The following is a 20,600-nucleotide window of genomic DNA, read 5'->3' as shown; positions in this document are numbered from 1 at the left end:
GGACACCATCAGAGCCATGAATTTGTTTTTGGGAGGACATTAAAATATTAAAGAACAGAATATACGCGGTATTACCGACACTAATACTAGCACCATTGTAACTTACTGTATGCGATCAACAGGCAAAATAGTCAACTAATATAGTGTTTCTGGGCCCCTTTAAGGAATGAAATGGTTTACAAATTATGGCAGTACTACTGCTTTTAGTGCGAAGTGTGATATTATGCATGTACACATTATGCATGCAAGTTCATTGGCTTTGGACATGGTGTACAGTTTACTTAAACCTTGTTCCCATTGCCGTTTCTGTATTGCAGTCTACACAGCTGTGGGTCTTGCTGCCTTTGACTTGCATGATGAGTTGGACTTTGACAACTGGTTCCTTCATGTCCTTATTCCTGAGTTGAAAGTTTCTGAGCCAAGGTAGGATTTGTCAGGGCTTGTTGTTTTGTGAAGCATTTGCTTTGCTAGGTACTTAAATTATGCACTTACTTGCAGGTACCGTATTGTGCGTCGTCGTGTGGCGTGGCTAATTGGACAGTGGGTTGGTGTAAAATTGTCGCCAGAGCTGAGGCCTGTCTTGTACAAGACTCTGATTGAGTCTCTTGATCCTTGTGAAGACCTTGTTGTCCGTCTCACAGCAGCTGGAGCTGTCAAGGCTGATATCCTTTGCATCTATGTTCTCCATAGAGCTTACTAAAATTATGGTTTAAAAGTTTAAATATTGGAAGCATGATTAAGGCCCACAAAAAACAAGTTCATTGAGCAGCGCTTGAAGTGTGTACAAAGACTGCATGCAGTAGAGGGTCATACTCAAAGAGTGAAATTGTGTCCCCGACTCTTGCAGCTTAAACTCTGACAATGAAACTGCTAAGCAGTTCGGGATCAAACTGCTCCTTAGCTTTTGATGTTCACTTCTTTCTGGAAGCCAGCAAAGAAATATGATGTGGTGTACGTACTGTTCCTTGCTGTTATTCTGCTGTCTAGCTTTGTGTTCACAGATTTACTTATCATTTTATTCTTTAAATGTGTATGCGGTCGATTTTTTTCATAGATCATTCATGTACCACTTGTGATGCTGCATGGTTCACATCTGAATACACATCATGTGCCCTTTGCAGGCTGTACCTTAGCATTTCACAGGACAGCCAGTTTGAAGTATAGCTGTACTTCAAGCACAAAATTTTTTTTATTTTTATTTGTGTCAATTATAACCTGTGTGGGTTTTATTGCCCTCCTGACAAAGTTTCACTGTGCGCATTACAGTACACTAGTGGTAATTCACTCTCGGATAATTAGTATACTTTTGGTTAATTCAAACAAATTTCAAAATTTTGGTTTGCTGGTTTTCTGGCTGTATTTTCAATTCATTTTCAAGCCGCTGAATTCTTACTGCGATTTCTCTTAAATTTGGTTAATTAAAACTTTTTTTTTTTTTTGCTCGGAAGCTCCCAGCGCGCGAAAGAGCGGTGACCGAGGTCAGATGAGTCAGGTTTGCGACGCGGCATAAACTGAAAATCCGACCCCTCTACCCGGTTAACTCCGATGCTGCCCGAAGGAGGGCCGTGTCGATTGGATTTTCCCCCATTGCAGCACAGTTTCGCTCTCTGAGCTTCACTTCAAGCCCGCGACGATTGCGGCTGCCGGCCACGCATCTGCGAACTAAGCCCAACTGTGTGCCGTTTGGATGCCAGTTGGCACGTTTCTTGCTGGTCTTTTCGTTTAGACGGCATCTCGTCGTTCCAGCGCAAATGTGCGTTCCCGTCGCGTCCGTCCGCGGGGTCCTGTGCTTCGATAATGCGCGCTCATTACGAGCTGCTCGTTGTGTTGTGAAGCCTCCTTACATGAGCACCGTCGCATGTGAGGGGGCCCTACCGCTATTGCATAACACTTGTGAAGGAGGCTGTGGAAGGCCTTACTTTTTTGGAGCAGTTCTACTTTGATATTCCTGACGGTGGGCATGCACTAAAAATGGTGAAATTGCGAAAGACCACTGCCTATTCTTTCATCAGTTAAATTTTCTGCAGTACAGAACTGCTTTAGGATTTTTGTAGCCTTTAAACTTTTCGGCCATCGAATGACTCGCACCTTTTTTTTTTGTTCATTGAGGTTTTTACTCTGTCGCGGAACCAGCGCATTATTGATAACTTTTTGTGACCACATTTGAATAAACAAACTTATCACTGCCTTTCATCCATATTTTATGTTGTACTAAAGCATTTAGCTGCATTTGTACAGAGAAATAGATCCAAAATGCCAATTGTATGCATAGATATTGATACGGAAAATTTCATTCAGTATTGGGTCATATCATATTAAGGTGCACTTCTGATAATTCAAACTTAATGATAATTCTAGCAAAAAGTCTCTGGTCCTTTGAAGTTTCAATTAACGAGAGTCTGCTGTATCAGATGCTCTTACACTGATATTTAAATTTTATGAACACCACAGTGTCTTTAGACTTCATAATGAGTGTTCATTTTGTTCCTTGAATTTCCTGGTATGCGACTTTTCATTGCAGTCCATTTTCTCATAATGAGAACCACGCGCAGGCAGCTGATATATGCTTGATTGCTTATGGTTTTATTATGTCATGGGGTGACTTTGCCTTGACTCGAATATCCACCTGTTGATGACTTCGAGTTCAACACGGAGCAGTTTCTTCCTGTAAGTGCACAACTCTTGACTGACATCCAGTTATTCACCATTCTCTTCACTACCTGCAGCTCATTAGCTATGGTAGGGTCCACTGTCGTACAGGGTGGCCTCATTTTGATGAATTTGAAATACAAAAAAAACATGGCCACAGATTTTTCGGACTCTGGGGGACCTAAAAAATGGTCTGATTAGTCGAACAATCCGAAGAATCCGTGCTTTTCAAAAAAATCACTTTGCTGCGAAAAACCCGCTTGCAATATCATGAATTCCACTATTTCTCCTGTATCGCTTGTAAGTGATAATATTAGCTTGTATTTGATCTGGAGTCATGCTTTCTTCATGTCCGTTCGCACTCGTCTACACCACACCTCGCGTAACCCATACCAAAAATATGAAGCTTCCGTGAACCAAGACGCAAGCCATAGGCTGCTCCGACTGCCCCCTCCCCAACACCTTCCTCAATCCCACCCACATCATGCTAATGCTGCCCCATTATTATTGTGATCATGCGCTCTTCTGTGCCGGCATAGCATTAACTCAAGTGGAAATTTTACGGGGCATTGAGGAAAAATTGAAGTTGGCTTGTATCGATAGAATACCAGTTCCTAAACACAAAAACACCACCCTTTCTGAAAACAGCTCTTGTAAGGTAGAAATGAGCAAGAACTAAAATACACTTAACGCCGCCAGAGGCCAATCTTGCAAGTACAAGCGTGATGATGAAATGGGAGAAAAGACACCACAGATTTCTGAGGCTTTCAAAGGTGCATGAAGGTGTTTGATCGATATTGAAGTATACGTAAGTCTTGTTTTGAAACCACTAGTGCATTTTTGTCACACGAGAAAGACAGAAAAAAGACAACCTGAATGTTGGAAGTCAAAGAAAACCTGCAATTGGTGGTGCAACGGGTAGTCAGCTGAGTTTCGGCATGTTTTGGGGTGCTTCGCGGTTATGCTTTCTTCATGCCTGCATGGTTTCGTTGTGCACCTCGATTTACAAGGGCAGAGCAGCAGAAGTCCTCCAAGTGCCTTTCTAAGTGCTCCTCGGACAAAGTGTGTGCAGTGGCACTCAACTGTGACAAGGAAAAAGAGCTGTGTATAGCCAGTGTTCGCTGCGCCTCCATGTTTGCAGACACACCACTCGGCGTGTACGCATTGTCAACGTACCAAGACGTCGTCAGCCTGCTAGTTAGCATGTCTTAGCTGTATTCTGATGTACTACACCGCTAACAATGCTGTGCTGAAAAAAGTGCTCTTCTAGCTCAAAAAGCCTGTTTTTAAAAATTATGTAAAATCCTAGGTGAAACATCCTGTATAATGAAGTGACTAACAACAAATGGGATGTTTTAGTGTCAGTTTATGGTGTGCTCGTGCGTATCTAAAGGTGTCTTGTCTCAAGTTAATTGGGACACAATCCATAAAACTATAAGTAGAAATGTTGTGTAGAAACCAGAATGATCGATTCAACTTATGAGCACAGAGGCAAGCAGCTATTGGCAACATTTAGTAATCGTGGACAACAAGAGGCTTTGAATTTCTATTCTCTTCGTTGATTTGAAGAGGTGTGACTGGGCTTTTTTTTTCTTCTAATCTTTCAGTACCTGGAGTCCTATGTGTCACTCTTATACAAGCTGCTGCAGCAAGTGACAGAGTGTGACACAAAGGTAAGACTTTTCATGCACTGCGTCACATTTCTTGCTTGTTATTAAACAGTTATCGTTGTTGTAGTAAATAACCTTAAATCCCTCATGGCTAGAAAAGATGCATAGCTTGATAAACTGAATGCTTACTCTCTGAACGATGTTTTCATTGTATGTTTTCTTTGTATGTGCAATTTTCTTGTCATCAAGCTGTTCATTTCTTGTGTAATGATACAATAGTGTAGCATGAGTGCAATAGTTTCCCATTATGTAAAATACTCGGAACCCAAGAACACGCCTTCTATAAGCATCTGCATGACTTTTCACCCATGCATAATTGTTAATTGAAAATCATGATTATGAAGCAACAGTTTGGCGCAGTGCATGTTTTGCTCACTGTAAACGCTCTTTCACCATCTCTTGTGCAGATCAGCATCCTGCACGTGACGTCGTTCATCATCGAGCGGGTTGGCAGTCAGATAATGCCGTATGCGGGTGACCTGGTGCAGTACCTTCCCCTCCTCTGGGAGACATGCGGCGAACACCACATGTTGCGCTGTGCCATCGTCACCACCCTCGTCCAGGTTTGCATGGTCATTCTCTTGGCTTGCCGCTTGAAAAGTGTCAGCTTACTTTCATTAAGTAACTTCAATGCATTGAATTAGGCAATACAACAATCTCTGCTGGAGCAAATATTAGTTTTCTAATACAGATCCCGGATGGTATATCCAATTACTTTCTAAAGAGTCAAAAAATCTAGCATTCTTGTTTGCGTTTATTGAACTCCCATTCACCAGAACATTGGGTTTGGGTATCAAACGATGCGCTGTGCCCCTGTGAGTGGTGCTTCTGCTAACAGCGCTCTCGCGACCACTTTCTGCATGCAGAGATCGGTTGGCTGCTTGGCCTTGCACACCTGTTGGTAAGGTGAATGAGTGTGTGTGCTTGAGCGCAGTCTTTTCTCTCATACTCATTTTGCGTGCGTCATCGCTGTCATGTGGTGAAGCTAACCTGACTGATGAAAGCCTAGCAGCAGCCCTCGCTTGGCATGCTTAACTCACTTCACTGCCGAAGGTGTTGTGGAAACCATCTGTACCTTAATATTAATTATTTGTGGCCACCAACACGGTTCTGGGTACACTCCTTTGTGGATTGCATTCTCGTTATGATGGGATCAACAAAAACTGAGCTACTGAGCTGGGCTTAAAGAAATTGTGTGCACTTAACAGAATATGCATGATCCACAAATGTGCCAAATATGTTTGCTTTTTATCAATTAGACCGGAAGCTGTTGAGCCTCTTAATATAGGTAATTTTTGTCATTTTGGTCTTTTTCAGGGCGCCGGTTCTAGATAACTATCCACTGAAGCAAAAACAGCTCCCTATTTACCGAGGTTAACATTTCATTTAAACGCTGCAGAAGCAGCCTTCTCTTTGGTTCAGTAGTTTTTCCAAAAAACGTCATGCAAGCAGGCAAGTCAAACAAAAATATTGTTTTATACACTTTGCTGTTAAGAATGCATACCGTTAGTTAATACATTTCTCTTTCCAGTGAACTACAACATGTTTTTATATCTTAAGCAGGAGGTCTCAAGCGATTGTGCAAACAATGGGAAAAATGGCTGATGTCCCTACAAGCATGGGACCCTAGCCTTAAACCTCATGCATTTAGTGCCCATTACGGTTCAATGGCTTATTGTGAATGTCTGCTAGCTCGTACAAGGTGTGAAAAATATACAAGGCGTGAAGAAATGCAAATATATGAAAATGGTGACAATAAAATGTGCTTTCTGAAAACATTTATTTCAGCACAAATACTTGATGCGAATATTGCGAAAAAAATCTGCGGCACAAAAAAAGCTGAAAATTAAGAAAAAATTGTACACCCTAGATATTATCTCTTCGAGACAAAATATTAAAAGCATTCTGGAGAATACAAAATGTTTCACATTAGTTTATAAAATGGCCATTAAAAATTTGAAATTATAATTTGAAAACTTTTTCTGACACTACATGATAAAAGGCTGGCTCTTCCTGGATATATTGACATTTGCCTGAGAGCGTAAGATACATTTATCGCTGAGAAATTTGGGACACTACTCTCCATTACAAGCAGCAAATAAATATTCACTGTGTCAATGTTGAGAACCTTCCTTTCCTGACACATCTCTCACTGCCTCAACTACACATTCTTTGGCACATTCACTCAAGTACACTCTTTACTCCTGCCTATTCTTTCCTCCGCCATCTCTGTCTGATCCCCCAGTTGCCCGGAACTTGAAAAATTCCCATTTGCCTACCCCGCTACCATTTAGTTCACTCATTACCGATATCCCTTTCCCCCAGTGTGGCGAGCCTGACTAGCTTCGGATCAGCTAATGAACTAGTCAGGTTTTGTGACCCTGGCACAGGATGCCCTCGGCTCTTAATACTCTGTAGCAGTTAAGTTGTTCCTTTTTCTTTTGTTGCGAAAGCAACACTACTGGAGCCCAGTTCGGCTTGTCGTGTATGCTTATGGCAGTGCGGCTACCAAACGACCTTGAGTCGCCGTCGCCTAGCAACCCGGGTAGCTACTCGGTAAGCTCGGGTTGTAACTCGGGTTGTAACTCGGGTAAGTTTGGACGAGTGTCGTGCCATCTGCGCGAGAGGTTGCTCGGGAACAGCAACATGGGTCGCAAAATCCCGACGGGTGGCCGGGATAGAAACAGCCAGCTGCCAATGCAATGGCGCATCGCTTAACTGCTGTGCCACAGCACTGGTAGTGGTATATGAGGACTCGCTGCCATCTATGAATCTTAAGTAGGAGTTACCAATTCCACATACATGGGCATTAACCCACTAAAGATATTATGCCACACCCTTAAGGCGGAGTTTAAGTGCCCCCTCCAATTGAAGAATGAACACCTGCTTTCGCAGGTCTACTCAGTTTAACTATGTTAAGCCCCTATCAATTTTTGTCTTTTAAAATTTTCTTGCCACCTGATTTGCACTTGTGACATCTGCAGTGAAAGAGACTGGTGGCCACCATTTTGAAGAGTGAACGGCAATGTAACGTTGCCTCTGGTATCCGTGCCCAAAAAACAGTGTCGACAAACGTATTTTGCTCGTGAAATCCGCCAGTGATGGTGACACCTTTATGTCATGTTTTGGCCTTTTTTTTTTCACTTATGAAATGTCTGTTTTTGGTGAAAGTGGTCTCTTTGTGATTAGAATGTGGTACTCTGGCCGTAAAAGCCAACTTAAATTTGTCCTTAGCATCCTTCCGAGCTCTCAAGCAATGCAGGTGCAGAGTTACAACAGTGCTGTCATGAACAGCATTGCTTGTACAGTGGAGACGACAACAGGTGACAACTTTATCCGTGATGCATTATCATACCGAGCTACCCATTGTAAATATTGCTTGCTTGAAGCTGCTGTCGGACAAAGTAGGCTGGCATCTTTTCACAGTTAGACGTGTTGTTCACTTGCTGCAGGTGGTAAACGGCCTGGGAGCACAATCCGAGAGGCTGCATCCCTTCCTGCTGCCGGTGGTAGCGTTTGGGGTGGATGTGCACCAGTCCCCACACGTGTACCTGCTCGAGGACTGCCTCGACCTGTGGTGGGCACTCCTGGCAAACACTCACTCCACTTCCGTGGAACTGCTGCAGCTGGCACAGTACCTCTTTCCTCTTTTTGGTGAGCGCATGCTCTCTCTTTTTTTTTCATGGCCACAGCTGCTTGTGGGATTTCCTGCAGGACCTGTGGTGGTATCATGCAAATCTGCAGTTCGCCTGTTTGATTGAGTTCAGGGAATTCCATGGACTGAAATTTCTCTTCACAAGCACTTTCTACATGTTGAAAAAGAACATGATGAACACCAACTCTATAGGTCGGGTGTGGATTTTTTTGCGTGAGGTTAAAAAAATACTCGCAGGACTGTTACGAGTGTGTAATGTGAATGTTTAAGCGCTAGCTTTGGTGTGAGAGGGATTAGACATTTTCGCTCCCAATCTCGAGCTCTCTAGATCTCTGTGGGTCTCAAAGGCCTGCTTTCTCCATAGCATTTCAGTGTAGCGGATGTTTTTGTAATGTTCTGGTTTGAGCCGCCGCTGTGCTCCTCTCCGATGCTCAGGCGCTCACCGGCTTTCTTATAGCATGGTATGGATGCAAGAAGAGTGTTGTTTTAATTAAAATTCTGATTTGGGCAAGTTGAGTCATCCTCTTTGATCTTTTTAAACAATTTGAAAAGACAGGACAAACAGAGAACACTTTAAGAGGATGGGCGCTGAACAAGACCAGCACTCGTACTGTTACTAAGCATTTTTTGCTTATACTAGTACTGTCTTTTTCATACTGTCCTAAATTATCTTTCAAAGTGTTACTGGGTCACTGATGCTGAAAAGTAAAAGAAGTGGAAAACAAAGAAGACTGTGCAGCACATACTTGCAGTCATCTCAAGTGAAAAGCCTATGCTTTAAAATTTCTCTTGGGCATCTAGTGTCATCGAGGTGTAGCTTGCTTCAAACAGCTTAACCTCGTGCTAAATAGCGGCACTATTATGCTGACGTGCACCCTACTCAAAAGGAGCAAGGGTTTCTTTGGCATGATATGGGAACTCTGCAAGAGAAAAGGCACGTTTAAACTAGAAATCATAGCATATGGACGTGCATGCAACCAGAGGTATGTGTGTTTGTGTCCAAGCATTAGAAGGTGACCGTGCCCTGTGCTGGTAGTTTCAAAGTCCTGCTGCTTGTTCCCAGAGCTTGGTTCTGAAAACATGAAGATGTGCTTGCAAGTGGTCCAGGCCTACATCCTGCTGTTTCCTAAAGAGTTCCTACAGGTGAGTTAGTGATTGGTCACTTCATTGCTTGAGTTTTGACTGATTATGTACTATTACAAAATTTATGAAACTAGATTTTAAGCCTTTAATAAGGGAGCAAATTACTCATTAGCATCCACCAAAGCGCAGCCATATGCGGCTACAAAGGGAAGCTGTACAGCTTACACAAAAACTTCGTAGTTAAAGAACAGTTTGTACTGCTCCAGCATTCAGACCTGGGACCACCACTTCACCGGAGCACACACTCTACTGACTGAGCTGACCGGGGTGGCTAGTGAATAGGGCGGCTAGCATTTTTTTTCTTTAACTACGAAGTTCCTGTGGAAGCTGTATAATACCCCTGTCACACGGGCACTGTAAAGGTACTTTGAACTAAAGCTCCATTACGCTACCAAAGGAGCACTACTTCAAGGGAGTTCGCCCGTGCTACACGGTCGCGGAACGACCTTTGGAAAACGATTTTAGCGCCCCCATCGATGAAAAACTGGATTAAAATTGCAGACTTCAGTGCACATGAGAATATAGCAGTGTAACGTATTTTCATAAAAAAAACTTGCTTTATATCAATATTATGCTCAATCAACGCAATTTCAACTGCAATAATGACATGATCTGCCAAGTACAGAGCATAACATCACAGCGCTGGCCACACTGAGCTCAACTAGCTCGGCTTGGTTCTTCGGCTCTTCCTTTTGCTTCTTTTCCTCTGTTTTCTTCGGCCTTGCGATCATTGCGATTCTGTTCACGTTTTTCTCTATGCCTTGTGTTCGGCGATCTCCGTCAAGATGTATCACTAGTAGCTGCTGTCCGCCACTGTCCGTACTTGCTGAAAACAACAAACAACATGGCCGACATGGCGTCGTAGTTACCGTGGCGCTTTTAAATCCGGGACGAGAGTATGGCGTGGTGAAACCGCCACAAAACAAATAACCTTATATTTTAAAAGACCAATAATTTTACGAAGCAAATTTAAGAAAAGAATATCGATCGTTTCTTATCCCCATTTATTTTTGCGTTAACTTACTGGGAGAGAGAGTACTCCCTTGCAGCCTCAAAGGGCAAACTCGAGCTGCCTTGATTCAAAGTTCCTTTGAACTAGGTGTCCTTAGACGCGTCCGTGTGGCAGCGCGCGTTCTCCCTTGGAGTAATGGAGCTTTAGTTCAAAGTACATTTACAGTGCCCGTGTGACAGGGGTATAACTTTCCTTTGTGGCCATATGGCTGCTCTTGGGTGGATGCCAATGAGTAATTGGCTCCGTTTTACAAATTTACTCCACCTTGGGGGATTCCTCTGAATATTTGACCAAATGTTAATCCTATTGGAGAGAGATAAGGAAAGGCATGAATTATGAACTTGTACTCTTACCCCCGTATTCACAAACCACACTTGCCCTTATCTTTAGCGCCCCTTCACTTTTCTGCTCCTTAATGCGTTTCAGAAACAGACCTTACCCTTAACGGTCCCCTTTAGCCCAACTTAAAATTCAGGTAAAGGGAGCCATTTAAGGTGCCAACCCAGGCACCTTAAACTGCTCCTTACCACAATTCAACATGGCGGCGTGCTACGATGACGACTTCAGTGATGCTGAATTCCAATGGCAGACCGAGACCGCTCCGTCGGATCGCATACGGAGCGCGTCGGAGCGTGTAGATTTGCCACCTCCCATTTTGCGATCGGAATGCCAGTGCTCCCTTGGGAGCGCGATGCCAGCGCCGCAGCGGCGAGCCGCGGAAACTAGGCGCGCCGCCGGAGCGGACGCCCTGCTAGCTTCGTGTTCGAGTGCGACAGGAGTTGCGCGAGGCGCGATCTTCGCGTTGACAGACGCCGTCTCGGCGAAACAAAAAGGAGGTAGTACGAAGGCCGTAATGTAAAACCAAAACCAAAGCGTATGTACAGGATGGTCCACTCTCCGTGAACACGTGAGTATGCGGCCGCGGTCTTCGGAGAGCCAGTGAGTCTGTCCCTACCGTTCACGAAAGAAGTGGCGGACGACGCGCAGGCAAGTTGCTCGCTGCTTGATTTTCCAGCCTTCGACTGCGAGACGCAAGCCGCTGAACCAATCAGCGAGACAGTCGAGCTTTCGGCAACGACGCCGCCCGCGGACACGCCGAGCGACGAACTGCCGAGCGACGAACTGCGCTGCCCCCCGGCAAACGTTTCTCCCTGGCTGCCGTAGTCGTCGCTAAACCTAACTGTTTTTCATCGATGCCGCAGCTGAGGGCGCTTCGGAATTGGTCAGCGTCCGGAGACCTTGTAAACGTGTCCCAGCCGACAGTTTCCCGGATTGTAACTCGATTGTCGAACATGATTGTCGAACCGACGTCGAGAAGCAAACACTCGCAAAAGAGGCGGGCGACGTGAAATCAACAAGCACATTATTGTGACGGCTACACTACAGGGTGGCCTGCAAAAGAAGCAAAAATGTCAAAATTGGAAAACTGTTTGCCTAAAATCTCTGATGCTTACTTGCAAGCGTGCTAGGAGAAATTTTTATTCACTTTTTGTAGTAGGAATAAATTATACGTGTATCTCCAGATGATTCCAACATAAAAACGCGAGTAGCCTCGCTCCCATATCACCAACATTTTCGGATAGGAGCCCCTTTTCGTAAGGCGCCCTTAAAATCGCGTAAGGTTGGTTTTTGAGGCTGACTTCAGCCTTATCTTACGTTTCAACTTAGGCCGTCCTTGCCGAAGGCCCACTTAACGCTTTAAGGAAAGGAACATTTGTGAATACGGGGGTTAAACTTTTATCGAAAGGCTGTAACTTCCACTTTTTTCCCTGATATGTAATACATTTTAGTATTTCTGTGTTCTGCACTGTACTGTGTTTCCTTATTGCAATTGACTCAAGGTAATTAGAACTCAAAGGAGGCTGAAAATGTGTTTGATTCATATGGCATTTGAATGGGAGCCTTTTTTACCTTCCGTCACCTTTATATAGCATTGGACTCTCCTATTAATTCAAACATGTGGTTTATTCACTGATGATTGGGTCTTGCCAACATCACGTGCATTAAAATTGTTGCCTTTAAAATTGAAACCCTGCATGATCCAAACATATTCTTGCTCCCCTTTGTGTTCAAGTCGTCGAAATTCAACCACACTGTTATTTCAAATGGAAAGTTCTGTTGATCTGTTTGTGTCTGTTGTTGCATCAAATCAGAATGTAGACGGTCTAGGACCTGCTCAGCTGTAAGCTTCACCTTTTTTTCCAGCCCCTTTAGTTTTCCGCATAGAAAGCTAGAAGAAGTAGAAAACGCCACTTAGTATTGCCACCTCATTTTCTTGAATGAGTGCAGTGAATTGAGCCTCTGTGCATTTTTATCACTCCTTTTTGGCTTCCTGCTGTTGCCAGACCTACGGCGACAGGCTGCTGAAGGCAACCACAGACCTTGTGAATGATCTGAACCGTGAAGGCATGCTCTTTGTCATGAGGGTAAGCCTCGCACTTTGTTTCTGTCGCTCAGCAATTGCGGAGCAGTTCTTGATTTTGTTAACTACTTCTGCCCTTGCTGTCGATGGACTGGATGTGTTTTTCCGCACAATGAACAACACACATGCAGGTAGAATTTTGCAAGAACTTGAAGGAACTTAATCGGCCTTGCACCAAAAAGTTTTAATGAGCATTTTTAGGCAGTGAAAGTGCCCCAAGTACCTTGTAGCTCATTCCTCTTTTGTCAGTCGCACTTTTCAAAACCTTAGTGGGCTTGGATGATGCGTTTTCCCAGTTAATACACTAGTTTCCTGCATTTTTTCGAAAACTTGTCAACAAGTTCCTGCTATAATCCCAAGCAAGTCCTTCATGTATGCAGCTGACTATATTTTACAGCGCAATAGGTTTATGAAAAGTATATCGGGCGTTGTTTTCAAGGTGACATTTTAGATAGGCCTAAGCCATGCCTTGAGCATGGTGAGTTAACATACTCAATGGGTAAAATGTGCTGCCATATCAAGTTAACCTAGTCCAGCATGTGGGTGATGCTCATCAGCAGAGCATGATAGTAAGGTTTCCGCCTCTTCTCACGGCTGCTCTGTTGCCACCATTATGCCATCATGGACGACCATGAGAAAGGGGTGCCAGTACCTGTACTCGCTTGCGCTGCCACCAGTGCTGCAGTTCTACAGAAGCATGTGGCAGAGAACAGTCTGCCGTAAACACCAGGGTCCGGGCAATGCCCTGGTATGTGGGATGAAACTCCTGGAGGCCCAAATCGAGAGAAAATTAAGGAGATACTTGGTGCTGAGGGAAGTGGCAAAGGCTGCCTTCAATTTCTGTGCTGCTGTCACATATTTGGGAAATTCTTTTGAAGTGACATCTGTAGGGTTGGAATTGGCAGTAACTAGGTTTTCCCTAATTATCCTTGGTTCACAATTCAAACTGTCAACTCCACCTTGTGATCGTGCGCCGCTACCGAGCACACGCCAACCACGGCGAGCTGAGCTCTGAGGGAACGGAGGAACAACACGGGCTGGGTTGACACAAAATGGCCTTTACTGCTACAGCAACAATAATGCCAGCCAGCGAGAAACGCTAAAAGGCAAACGCAAATATGCTAAGGAATGGAGGTCGTATGGCTCACCAGCAAGGTCACTCACCTTGCTCACCAGCAAGGCTGGATAGGATGAGCTCAGGGGAAAAGTTTCCTCTAGGCTTCGCTCTGTTGGCGGAGAATGGAGCTTGCGCTGGAATGTTAGCACCGTGGTTCAAGCTTTGTCTTGCTTTTGCCAACTGGACCACATAAGATATAGTGGTGAGAACAGCTTGTAGCCAAGCGGTCAGCACCTGTTCATGCCTCTTGCACCCATAGATAGTGCCTTCCAACCAGCGAGATGGTGGGTTGTTGTAGCTTTCCAGCCACCATCCTTTGCTCATGTAGACTGTCACGAAGTAGAGGTGGAGACAATGGCGATAGCTATCATCCTAGCGTCCGATTTTTTATGGAACACAGCTGGAATGCAAGGAGGCCACTCTAGCTTGTGTTTGACCTACCACCACTGTGTGCTTCAGTGCTTTGCAGAGGAGCCAACATAACTAACATTTGCCGCTTGTCTTTTGTTTGCTGTTCTCTTGCTGATTAAATTTTGCTTCTCCAGCCTGAATTTTTAAGGCATTTTGTAATATGAGTTTTGGCTATATTGAACTATTTTACGGTTTATTTTCTGCCATTTTGCTATAATGAGGTTTCACTTTATTACCTTTTATAATTTTTATGTGAGTATATCATCATATATGGTATGGCAGGTATACATTTCGTGTTTCTGCAGTTTTTTTTTTCAGTTTCTTTAAAAACATTTTCGGCACAAATTGACAGTGTCGGAAAGTACATTTGTTGAGCTATATTTTGGTATGTCATATTTGACTGAAAATTTTTGCTCGATATGAAAAATTTATATCAGCCTTTTTTTTTTCATGTAGTGTCAGAAAAAAATTTCTAGCTCAAATTTTTTGTCATTAATTAAAACACTTGGGGACTAGTTTATAAACAAATTGAAAATATTTTATACGTTCCAGAATTTTTGAAATATTTTTTATCCAAGAGGTACTGTCTTGTCAGTACAATTTTTTCTTAATTTTAAACTTTCTTGTTTTTGCTGATTTTTTTTGGGCTATATTCATGCCAAGTATTTGCGTTGAAATAAATGTCTTCAGAAAGCATGTCCTATTTAAATCATTTTTATGTAAACTTCGGTTTTTTTACACCTCACATATTTTGCAGGGAAAAATTTGTCTCAGGTCTATCAAAAATAGTCTTTTTTTTTTATGGTAACGAAAGAGTTAAACTGTTTCCCAGATGGACTGGGCATGAGCCATCTGCTTTTGCCTGCATACGTGTCTCGTGTCTGGGAGCTGAATCGCATTGCATGCATACAACGCAACAAGTGCTGCAAATACTACAGGGGCCACGCTTCTGCTTTGTTTTCCAGATGGTGGAACTTGTGATCAGGGTCTTCCCCGAACAGGGCCCTCAGCTCTTCTACCCTCTACTCGTTCATGCTTTGGATGAATGCCTAGAAGGGGAGGTGAGTTTCTCCCTTTACTTACTCTGATGTGAATGGCCAGCCAAGGATAGTTGAAATCTGTCTCAAGCTGGGGTTGTTTGGTTATGGTAATGCACGTACAGTCATGGACAAAAGTTTGCAGGTTGCTGAATCGTAGAGAAACATTAGGTACCGTATTTACCCAATTCCAACGCGCCCCGATTCCAACGCGCACCCAATTTACGGCACCAAAAAAAAAATTTTAAGCCCCGGTTCTAGCGCGCGCCCGATACTGGTAATGAAAAAAAAACTACAAGCCCCACTTCTAACGTGCATGTGTCTTCCACGAATTAAAATAATTTGCAACCGTTTTTATATTTTAAGGAGAGGTGCGGGTGAAAAAACTGCGATTTTTTTCGATAAAGTCAATTTTGTATTTTCTTGCGTTTTGTATTCCCCCAAGCCTCTTCTTTTATGTATAAAAAAATCAAAGCCGATAATCAATGGGAAGTTAGTAAAAAATGCAATTAAAGCACTCGCGGTGGCTCGCGAAAGTGCGAATTTGACCGAATTCCGGGAACGCGGCATTTCGCTCCACGGCGTCGCCCGCTCTTGAATTTTCGCGGGGAAGTAGGCCTACCCATCTTCTACCAGAAGCCACTTCGACAGTGGCGCATTCTAATTTTCCTTCCTCCATGTTGATAAAAATACGGAAAAAAAAGATTGCTTCCCGCTCGAGTCGAGCATCGGGACTGGCCCTTCAAATCACGTGGTACGATCGGAGCCCTTCGATTGGCTACGGGCATTCCACTGCACGGTCAGACGCAGACTCTCTTTCTTCGTTCTGCCGCCACCGAGACGTGAACCAACGCTTCTGCCTGGGTTTTTCTCCTTTCTCTGCTATGGATATGACTGAGAAACGAGATTTTCATTCACGCAAGTTCCTGACAAAGCATCACTATAAAGGAAGACGCCCCAAGCGCAAGCGGAGAGCTCCGGTGACGGGAGGTTCGTCTGCTGCTAGGCGTAACTGCGGCAACGGTGATGCACCATTTGGATCCTTCAAGCTTCTTGCGGAGCATCCATGACTTCGTCAGTACATCTGAGCGAAAGATAAAGATGTTCGACGGCCAAAACAAGCGTAAAAACGAGCGCTGTTATCTGTGAGATCGGCATGATGCAGGACCTCGCCAGCGGCGCGGCGTGCCCCGCCTGCAGACGATGTAATCTCTGTCAGAGAATCGGCCGCAAAACAGAAAGGACTCTCATCATTTTTGGAACTATACCGCCGAAATGACGCGTTTCCGACAACCGTTCTTTCATCAACATATTCTTTGAGCCGCGTATCTCGATCGTGCAACGGCAGTGATGAGGCGTCCGCCCGCGGCAGTGCACGGGATACCGTCGCCGTGAACGTGGTCCGTGGTTGCTGAGCACGCGACCAATGACAAGCGCCACACCGGTTGAAAACGGCTCCTGCGACGCAGAAAACGACGAGCTAGATGAGCAAACGTGCTCCCATGTTTGCCAGCAGTTAGTGAGCTCCCACATCGTATAATGGCGATGACGATGGGCAGCTATGGGGCAGTTTCGGTTTGCACTCGAATCCAACGCGCATGCGATTTTGAGACGTATTTTCCCCGAAAAAAGGTGCGCACTGGAATTGGGTAAATACGGTAATTTGTGGGGTTGCATGTCCCCTCTGCGAATGCATATCCTGTAAACTTCGGTCCGCAGCTGTGCATTTGATGAAATGCTTTTGCATGGGTTTATGTACTCTGGAATAAATGAATAGAGCTATGTTTTAGACTTTGGGGTGCAGTATCATAGTGCTGTTATCGTACTTGCTGTAGTTGTTAGATATCAAGGACTAAAAGATATTCTCTGTGTCTCAGAAATATGTCTTGGTAACAAAAATTGATGCAGTTGACAGATGTAGCATGAAACTTACTTTTAGCCTAGCCGCCGCGGTGGCTCAGCGGTTATGGTGCTAGGCTGCTGGCCCGAAAGACGCGGGTTCGATCCCGGCCGCGGCGGTTGAATTTCTTTGGAGGAGAAATTCCAGAGGCCCGTGTACTGTGTAATGTCAGTGCACGTTAAAGAACCCCAGGTGGTCGACATTTCCGGAGCCCTCCACTGCGGCGTCTCTCATAGCCTTAGTCGCTTTGGGACGTTAAACCCCATAAACCAACCAACCTACTTTTAGCCTCTTCTGTATCGGTTCACTGTTGAAGCTGGAGTTTTAGCATTATTATAAGCCTATGTACCTTTAACTGGTTTCTTGCTGTGTTAGAAAAGAACAGCAAAAGGAGCATACACTGGCACTTCTCCACGACTGGCAGCCTTTGCTTTCGTAACAAGATGTGAAATGCAGTTTGTTGTTAGCAAAACGTTAGGTTTGTTGTTTCCGTCTGTCATGAATTTTTAAGTGTGTTAGCACTTTTAATGGCCATTCTTCGCATTTAGCCGTTATGTGTTTGTCTGTCTGAAGCCTGCTTTATGGCAGGCTGCTCACCTGTCCACCGGGTGATGGGCAACATGCCCACTGTGGCAGGTGGCAGTTCATTTAAGTGTTGCTCGGGAAGAGCACACTGCATCTGAGCACTGGAACTGAAGTGTAAACTGCTAGCGTACCTAATTCGCATTTGGCGAAACTACGCAAATCCACCATAATTTTTGCAGTTTACCTCAATGTAGTCAATTTTTCATAAAGTGGCGTTGCCTTAAGTCAGTACAGTTGAGCCTACTTATAACGAACATGACCTTCATGAGGCATTTGTTCATTGTATCCAGAAGTTTGTAGTAAGTACTTCGAGGCCTTATGCGAGGCCAACATGTAAGTACCGTGTTTACTCGCATAATAGGCGCACTCGCATAATAGGCGCACCCCTAGTTTGGTCGCGAAAATTTGTATTTTTTTATTTCCGCGCATAATAGGCGCACCCCCAACTTGGCACTGTGATCAATACTGTATTTACACGATTGCAAGCCGACGCCTCACCGCCCCCCGCCCTCCGTTCCCCAATCTTTATTTTAACAGTTTTTGCTGAACTGACAACTAGTCCTCACTAGTGCTGCTGCCGTCGCAGCTGCTGCGGACCCACAGCACGTACAACGACATCGCGTAGAGCAGCCGCACACAGTTTTCAGGGATGCTCACTTTAAACGTCTGTTTGGAAAGCGTCATCTCCAGCCGGAAACGTTCCCGACTTAGGCCCGCGAAAACCTCGGCGCTTGGAGTCGCGTACGAAAATTTGGGCACGCCGCAGTCGCAACTGTCGCACTTCTCGGCCACGTCGAATTTCCGACCTGCCGCACGCTTGCCGTGTTCGAAAGCAAACTCCCAGCCGTGTAGCTGTTAAGGTGCTTGCCCATCGAGCTAAAACAGCAACGCTCGGCGGCAAAGCCACAAACCACGATGAAATAACCGTAGCCTCCGTGATCGAAGCGCGCTTTAACGGCGCGCGCCGCCGCCGGAGCAGATCGCTGGGCACTTGATAGCAACAAAAAAAAACTGGAGCTGGTGATGCTGATGGCGATATAGATAGCGAAAGCTCGCGGCGGAGAGGAAAATGATGGTGATGATGAGCTTGGCCTCGGGCGCCCTGCGTGGGCGGTGTCTGGAAGCTCCTGTGCGCGTGTGAGGCCTCCGCGATCAAGCGCCCGTTGTGCGCCGCCAGAGCTGATCGCGGAGGCCTCGGCACGTGCATTTCGAAGGCTATTCCCGCGTGGGTCGTGGAAAGTTTTGGTGCGGCCCTTACACGGATCTCTTTTTTTAAATATTTTCTTCTGGAAAACGGGGTGCGGCCTGTACAGGAGTGCGTTTATGCGGTATGTTCAATTTTGCGAGTCGAAAAATTTCCGGAAATTTTACCCCACGTAATAGGTGCACCCATAACTTTGAGCCGGATTTTCTGGAAAAAAAAGTGCGCCTATTATGCGAGTAAATACGGTACTTAGAGGCCTTATGCGAGGCCAACATGTGATGGGATACAGTTAAACCTGGATATAACGAAGTTGAAGAAAGCTCCCGATTTTTCGTTACATGCAGGTTTTCGTTACATGCAGGTTTCGCGTGAAGGCTCGTACGAATGATGCAGAAACGAAATCAAATAGCCCACAACACTATGCCTACAACACTGTTTATACCTCATTATCACAATTGTTTTTATGACGTGACACGACTGTTCTTACGTCGCCGCGCACGTGAAAGTGCGTGGCGCGAAACGACTGCACCATGTGTCTGCGCACAGGCGACTTGGTGTAGAGAGAGGAACTCGAGTCAGACGCAGCGGGAAGCATCGCGCCCGCATGCTCTGCCGAAGCGCGATTGGTGGCCCCGAGAGGGACCGTTGAAAAAAAAAAAGCTGCCAAAGCAGCTTTGAGAGAACGGGAGGAGGAGAGGCGGCGTTGGGCGAGGAGTTTTTTTTTCACGGATCGGGCGGTGAAGGCACCCTTCAAATATTTTTTGCACTGAAAAATTGCGTAATTGCTGCCTGCTTCTTCGGCACAAGTGCAGGCAGAACACGCCGCTCCAAAGAAGCTAAATCGTGTAGAGCTCCTTCATCGTTGCGCGAGCCGACGAAACGGCGCATAACGTCCATTGCGTTCATCACCTCCTTTGCAGTAGGCACGTCACACGGATCTGCATCGCAAGCACCATCACCACCATCATCTTGCACGCTTTCAGCTAGTGCTGCATCAGTCATTTCCTCTGTAGCCACGGCGGCGTTGTCGGCAAACAAAAAGTCATCCAGTTCAACGTCGTCGGGTACACTACCGTTAGTGCGTAGCTCGTTCCACGCTTCGGCCACATCGGACGGAGTAGAAACGTCTTCCTCGTCATCGGCACCAGCCTGTGCGTTTTTTGCTATTCCGGCCTTTAAAAAGCAATTCCTAATAACCTCTGCCCTGACCTCTTGCCAGGAGGCAGCAAGCATCTCGACTGCTTGATAAATATCAATCTTCATCTCCCGTTCCAGCCGGATGTCGAGAAGAATCTTCTGGATTAGTCGGCGTCGATAACAGCATTTAAAACTGTTAATGACCCCTTTGTCAAGGGGTTGTATTAGGGACGTGCAGTTGGCCGGGAAGTAGTGCAGTTCGATGTTCGAGAGCTGCAGGCCTTCGACGTGGTGCGCCGAGCAATTATCCAGCAGTAGGCAAACTTGACGGCCTTGCCGCTTGACGTCCTGGTTAAATTCCTTTAACCACTCTGAAAATATTGTCCGAGTCATCCACGCCTTGGAGTTCGCCACATACTTGACGGGCATACGCTTCGTTCCCTTAAAGCACCTGGGATGGGCACTTTTGCCGACAACCAGCGGGACTCGCTTGTCTGTGCCGTCGAGGTTGGCGCACAGCAGAATCGTTATGCGGAGCTTGCTCTGCTTTCCGCCGCGGCAGTCATCGCCTTTTAGTGCTAGCGTGCGGCCCGGAAGCATTTGATAAAATAGGGCTGTCTCGTCGGCATTATAGACCTCGGCCGCCTCGAAGCGACTA

General features: G+C 45.4%; 1 protein-coding gene across 3 annotated transcripts in view; it reads left to right on the top strand.

Annotated features, from left to right (window-relative positions):
* Nucleotides 1-20,600, top strand: part of Impbeta11 (importin beta11) — a 53,489-nt gene that overhangs the window by 19,080 nt on the left and 13,809 nt on the right. For all 3 annotated transcript variants that reach the window (XM_089543632.1, XM_089543631.1, XM_089543633.1), the window contains exons 13-21: nt 318-423; nt 499-662; nt 2,627-2,667; nt 4,257-4,322; nt 4,727-4,882; nt 7,772-7,973; nt 9,038-9,117; nt 12,475-12,555; nt 15,045-15,140. In XM_089543632.1, coding sequence (XP_089399758.1) covers nt 318-423; nt 499-662; nt 2,627-2,667; nt 4,257-4,322; nt 4,727-4,882; nt 7,772-7,973; nt 9,038-9,117; nt 12,475-12,555; nt 15,045-15,140 — 992 coding nt within the window. The remainder of the gene's footprint in view (nt 1-317; nt 424-498; nt 663-2,626; nt 2,668-4,256; nt 4,323-4,726; nt 4,883-7,771; nt 7,974-9,037; nt 9,118-12,474; nt 12,556-15,044; nt 15,141-20,600) is intronic.

Source organism: Amblyomma mixtum, chromosome 5, assembly GCF_055824585.1.
Source record: "Amblyomma mixtum isolate Tamu chromosome 5, ASM5582458v1, whole genome shotgun sequence".
NCBI classification, from domain to species: domain Eukaryota; kingdom Metazoa; phylum Arthropoda; class Arachnida; order Ixodida; family Ixodidae; genus Amblyomma; species Amblyomma mixtum.
Note: the sequence above shows the minus strand (reverse complement) of the source record. Positions and strands in the feature narration are given on the sequence as shown.